Raw genomic sequence first — 6181 nt, 5'->3', positions numbered from 1 at the left:
AGATCCCTACAGTACAGCGCTAGCTAGGCTAGCTAGGCCCTGGCATGCAACGCAACGAAGACTGTCCTAATTCGCACCGGTGTTTGGTTCCAGACGCCGAGAACCCGCGAATTCATTGCTTTTTTTACTACTCGCCCTGTCAAAAGATTGAAAAATAAATGGGGAAAGTGTCAACATTTGCACAAAAGGCGCGAAATATATCTCGGAGGACGTGAAGCTCGAAAAAGACGAAAGCAGCGTCGATTGAGAAAAAGCTTCAAAAAAGCCTCAGTGAGTTTGAAATCATTATTGTCGTGACTTGCGAAGTTAGTTGTAGTTCGGGCTGTTTTCTGCGTCCTTGTTTAGCACACAAGTCCATGGCCACTGGTCTAGGCTGGCAGGACGTTGCTTGCAGCTAGCAGCAGATCTAATCCACGGCTGAGTGTGGGATGCATGATTTGTGAAAATAACCTTCCTCACGTTGTGTTGTGAATTCGACTGTTGTGACGGTATTATTGCTTTTCGAACTACACCCACTCGATCCTGGGAGATGTCCCGACAAGCCACGAAGCATCAGAGAAGGCAGGAGCGACTGGCGGAGCAGCTTGTCTCCCGCGTTACTGGTCTTGACGTATGTTTGGGCAGTAATGTACATGTACAGTTATTGCAGTGCTTGTACAGTAGAACCTGGTTTAAGCGACCGCCCCACGGTGCAAGCAAAAGCGGTCGTTAAAGCCAGGTGGTCTTTAGAACCAGGTCCCACAGTGTCTGTGTAGAACTGTCGATGCATGGGGAAAACGGTCGTTAAGAGCAGGTGGTCGCTAAACACAGAGGTCGCTTACACCAGGTTTTACTGTGGTTATTGAAACCAATGCACGAAGAAAAATACATTCCACTGAACTCTAGTACATGTACAGTCGTCCCTCTCTAATCCGGCACCTTTTGCTACGGCGTTTTCTGCTGGATTAACGAGGGTGCTGGATTAAGAAATCCTGCCCTCTGACCCGGCCCTACCCAATTGCATGCATGTATCATATGTCAAAACGCGGGTTTTTTCCGTGTCGACCCAAGTATTTGGTGCACGGCTTTATATTCTCAACTGTTCTCCAGGAATACACACAGTGATAAAGTGATAAAGTAAAACAGAGAACATGTTCACATGTACTCTTGCACGCACACGCACACACACCTGAAAATTGGCAGGACACACACCTGAAAATTGGCAGGACACTACTCCTTGCTAAAATAAAAAAGTATGGTTGACTGCTTAGCCGTTGTCTCCTGGACAACATTGACCCTCTTGAGAAGGCCACGCAAGCAGTCGACATCATGCAGGTCGAACGTTGTAGTTAGTTGTAGAACGTCAGTACCGTTGGTCAGTGTCGTGCAATGTTATCGCATGAGCTGATTGTTTAGTAACTGATGGTGTTAGTGGACAGTATAGCGTAACTTGTAGTTCCTTGGTCTTTCTCTTTGTATAAATTGAGTTAGGGTTCGGAAAAGTCCTAACAACCAACCGTACTGAACTCTCCCGTGCGAGGTCGAGTACAGTTGTCAACTGAACTGAACTCTGAAGTGGCCCCGCGCGCGCGCGGCACTGACCAGACTGGCCTAGCCTGGCCTGGCAAGGAGTGCACCTGTACGGTACGTGATTTACGACTGCCGGATTATGAAATCAAACTACGTGCAGTTTGAGCGTTTCGTTTCAAAAAGTCACTGCCGGAGGCGGAATTCAAGTGCCGGATTAAGATGTAGGAATTGAACGAAAAAAATCGGTTTCGTCAGAAAGTGCGCCGGTTGGGAAGGGTTCCGGATAAACAAGTGCCGGATTAGAGAGGGACGACTGTACCAAGAGTACATACCCCCCCCCCCCCCCCCCCCCCCCCCCAGAGTGTGCAACTCCACTATGGGTGCTGTCCCGACAGAATTTCAAGTTGACATCATTTTGATGATGCAATGCGCACTGTACACGGATTATCAGACGAATCCGGAACCTGTGGTTGACCGAAGCCGATCGATCCTGTACAAATTATTGCAAAGAAAAACGTGTGATGCGTTGACACCCGTCCGTACACATGTTGTAAATCACTGGTGCAAGGAGCATTGCGTCATAAATAATGACGTCAACTTGAAATTCTGTCGGGACAGCAGGGTATGTGGGAGTTGCACACTCTGGGGGGTTATGTACTCTTGCTATTACACAAACTGGTCTACTGCCGGCGCCGTCACCATTTATACCGAGTAGCTCGGTGTACTTTCAGATCACTTACGCACCGACACGTGGCGTTTTGCGAATGTTCGTGGGGCTGTCCCTGCGGGAATTTGCGGAAAAATGTGTCGAAAACTTGCGCAAGAAATTGCGGCAGAAAACAACAAAAAATGCGGCGAAAAGTGCGGAAAGATGCGGAACTTGCCGGCATGCCAGCGGAATTACATGTATTTGCAGAAAATTGCGGATTTGGGCCAAATCACGAAACTTGTTGCATTGTTAGAATCGTTATTTGCGCAGCATATCTACTCGGGAGTAGTACGAGTCGTGCTGTGCAAATAACCTACACTACAGGATCATGGAAAGCACTGTGAAAAGTGCATAATGATGTGAGATATAGTGCAGAAAACAACAAAACACGGGAAATCGCGGATTTTGCTCGAAATCGCGGGTTTGGGCCAAAACCGCGAAATTTGTTGCATCCGTGGAATCGCGATTTCCTGGAGGGACAGGTGGGGGTACATTATTTAAGTTTTTACGCTCATTTTCCTTGCAGAATTGCCGCAGAATATAGAAGGATTTGCAGAATTAGCGCAGAATTTACCGTTTTCAGCCGCAGAATTCTGCACGGAATTTCTGATATTCTGCCGCGGAATTCACGGGGGACAGTACATGGTGTGTGTGTGTGTGTGTGTGTGTGTGTGTGTTTGTGTGTGTGTGTTTGTTTGCATTACAGGATGGTGATGTTAACTTTTCGACTGCCCTACAATACGTCGTCTCCAGTATAGTGTAAGTATCTTTACTCTTACCTGTTCAGTTTTCATGGACTCGATAAGGGACTCTGTGAGCTCCTTGCTGAATCCTGACAATTCGATGGAAGCTTGAGGGCTGGAATATGGCTCTCTGTGTATGTGTGTGTGTGTGTGTGTGTTGGTCTTTCGAATGCTGCAGGTACCATCGCTTCCTGGATGCATCTCGGAACAGCGTAGAGAGGAGTGTCGACGGGTATGTTCTTTGGCAGTGTCTCTCCTGTTCGGAGAGTGTGTGTGTGTGTGTGCGTGTGTGTGTGTGGCGGGGGGTGTGCTAGTGGTGCTGGTTGTGGTAGTGATGGTGCTGGTGGTGGTGCTGGTGGTGGTGATGGTGGTACTTTGCTGACGGTCCTTTTATTTGTGGTGCTGGTGCTGGTGGTGTGGATGGTAGTTTTTTTTTTTTTTTTTTTTTTTTTTTTTTTTTGTAAGTTCCCACCTTCCAACCCGGCAAATATTTAGATTTTGATAAAAACGGTTCAAAGCCTCTCAATCATTTTGTAATACTTGAAGTATATGAAGTATAAATATACGAATAATGATGGTAGTTCAGTGCAGTTTGATGGTGAGTGTGACACACTGTACTGTACTGTAGTAGTGACTTAACTCCCTCGCACCCAGACACTTGATTTTTTGAAAACAAGTTTCTATACTTCCGATGGGAGAATCCGACATGGCAGTGCATTTCGGCGTGGCCAGGTCGAATTGTAGAATATCGCATCGAGTGAATTGCTTTATCTGAGAGAGGAGATGTTCGTGCCCTTGAGACCCGAAGTCCCGTTTCCATACGACAAAATTTAGGAGCTCTGCGCTCAGCGCTTTTTCAGGGTATGAATTTCGGGTTGTTCTGGTCGGGTCGCAGCGTCGCAGACTATACCATCGTCTTCAGCGTCGAAAAACTACTGGCCATGTGAAATTACAAGGCGGTGCGCTTTCGTCTTCCTCTACGAGCGAATTTGTTCTGCGCCAGCATACCAAAGTATGCAATTTCGTACGCGCAGTTCGAGTGGCGAGGCGTGTGCACTGTACACTGTACTGCATGCACGGACTATGCGGTTGTTCTCGATTCTCCCATCACTCCCATTCATTTCTGTTTCCAGCAAAAGTCCAACTTGGCGCACTTCAAATCACTATAACTCAAGAATGGCTGGGCCGATTTGAATAATACTTACAGATTTCCTATGTACTACGCCTGGGAAAATCGACTGAGACCAAAATCGAAGCGATCGGAGCAAGTTTTGGAAATTGGGTGTAGTCACTAACTGTAGTTCATGATGCTACTGTCGTACGTGTAGTAGCAGTGCGATTGCTCGGCCTGCGGCAGTGTGCTGCAAACAGCCTGCAATGCATGCTTTGCTCCTGCGCATACTGTAGTGTCTTGCATAAAAACCGGTCTCCTTTAGAAGCCTGTTTTGAATACAAGCCTGATTTTTCGAGATGAACTGTCGGCACATAAGCCCGGTTTTAGTGTTGATATACAGTCAACTGTGCGTATAACGACACTCGGCACGGCATCAGTTATGTGTCCTTATTCGCGAAGTGTCCTTATACCCGAAGTCTCATTATGTACAGTCAGACCTCGCTTATCCGGTCCTCTTTTATCCGGATCCCTTGCCATCCGGAAGAAAATAGCTGGTTACATATTTGCAGCATACGTGATGCATCCAACATAAACGGTGTTCGGTTATCCGGTTCCCTCGCCTATCCGGATATTTTTGTGGAAAACAGATGTGTGCGGTTAAGCGAGGTTCGACTGTATTACAGTTGGATGGAACTTTGCTCTGGGCATGGACATTCTGTCGTTATTCGCGAATTGTCGTTATATCCGCAGTCGTTATTAGCGAAGTTGACTGTACATAGACATACGTGTCTTGTATGGAAGCCTGTCTCATATGTAAGGACGCGTTTGATTGGTCGGATCCGGAACAGGATCATTTAGAACAGGGGCGTTTGATTGGTCTGCACTGGTCTGCTCTGGTTTTGGAGTGTTCAGAACATGTTCTGACCACTCCGACCCCCAAGGCTGGAGCAGCCAGAGCATGTTGCAAAGCCCACTGAAAACCTGACAGAACTACGCAATGGGTTTCGTTTTTTTGTTTTGATTTGAATGGATTTTGGCATGTCAGTGATTACGAAAGGACGTGGTGATGTACATGGAGGTCTACGTGTGATTTTGCACATTACACGGCGGTCCCCACGTCCATGATGGATTTTTTTGGCTGTCTTCGAAGCTTCTGCTCAGGTTGTAGTTGCCTTTCAAGTTTGGTTTGCCTTCGCATCTTGAGCAACGTAAAAATCTTTGAACTCTGTGGAAATTTTGAAGTTTGCGGCACGATGAGCTATCATGAGTTCCACAATATTCCCGGCAAAAATATTCGCCGTTCTGTTTGATTGGTAACTGGTGTTCTGACTGCTCCAGTGACTCTGATCTGAATCCGGATTCACCAATCAAACATGCCCTTAGCCTGCAAACTTTCCCCAAAAAGTCATAAATGCTGTGGCTTTTATGCACGACTTTACGGTACTTTGCTCATCTCTCTTACTTTTATCTGCTTTTCTCCTGCTCAGACTGTGCACAAAGTTCAAGGTTCACGTCCAGCAGGAGAAGAGTGACAAACTGCGGCAGCTTGTCGACGAGTTTCTCCGGCGGGATCTGAGGAGTAATTCAGCCAAGGTGGGCATGGTGAAACTTGTTTCATGCACTCATAATTGTCATTGCCGACCAGTTTAATAGGGGCTATCTGGCATTATCGATAATTTTCACGAAACAAAAAAGTTTAGTTAGGACCCCCACCCACCCCCCTGAACGAAAAATAGATTGACTTGACAGCAAGAATGCCTTGATGTCTCACATATCGATATTTTTCAAAACGAAACTCCCCTTGACCCACCCACCCATAAACGAGACTTTTTCTCTTCGTGTAAAAGATCGATAATTATGGACCGTCCAAGGTTACCAATCATATTTTCAAAACGAAATGTTTTCGTTTGTGGGTGGGTGGGTTTGATGGAGTTTCGTTTTGAAAATAATTATTGAATGCTGATGGAGAATGCCCAGTTACTTCTGGGTGTCGAAAATTGACATCAATATTTTATTGGAATTCGTTTTACCTGCAGAAAAGGTGGGTGGGTGGGTGGGGGCTGAAAAATACTAAAAATTTTCGTTTTGTAAAAACAATCGGTAACC

The 6181-nt window shown here is 46.3% G+C and overlaps 1 protein-coding gene across 1 annotated transcript in view; it reads left to right on the top strand.

The window, feature by feature from the left end:
* The first annotated feature begins 247 nt into the window (after positions 1-247).
* LOC135821309 (gamma-tubulin complex component 5-like) overlaps positions 248-6181 on the top strand; it is a 43111-nt gene continuing 37177 nt past the window's right edge. Inside the window, exons 1-4 of the mRNA XM_065334366.1 lie at positions 248-610; positions 2925-2977; positions 3140-3193; positions 5563-5668. Of these exons, the coding sequence (XP_065190438.1) occupies positions 530-610; positions 2925-2977; positions 3140-3193; positions 5563-5668 (294 nt within the window). The 5' untranslated portion in view covers positions 248-529. The remainder of the gene's footprint in view (positions 611-2924; positions 2978-3139; positions 3194-5562; positions 5669-6181) is intronic.

Source organism: Sycon ciliatum, chromosome 7 (genome assembly GCF_964019385.1).
Source record: "Sycon ciliatum chromosome 7, ocSycCili1.1, whole genome shotgun sequence".
NCBI lineage: Eukaryota > Metazoa > Porifera > Calcarea > Leucosolenida > Sycettidae > Sycon > Sycon ciliatum.
Note: the sequence above shows the minus strand (reverse complement) of the source record. Positions and strands in the feature narration are given on the sequence as shown.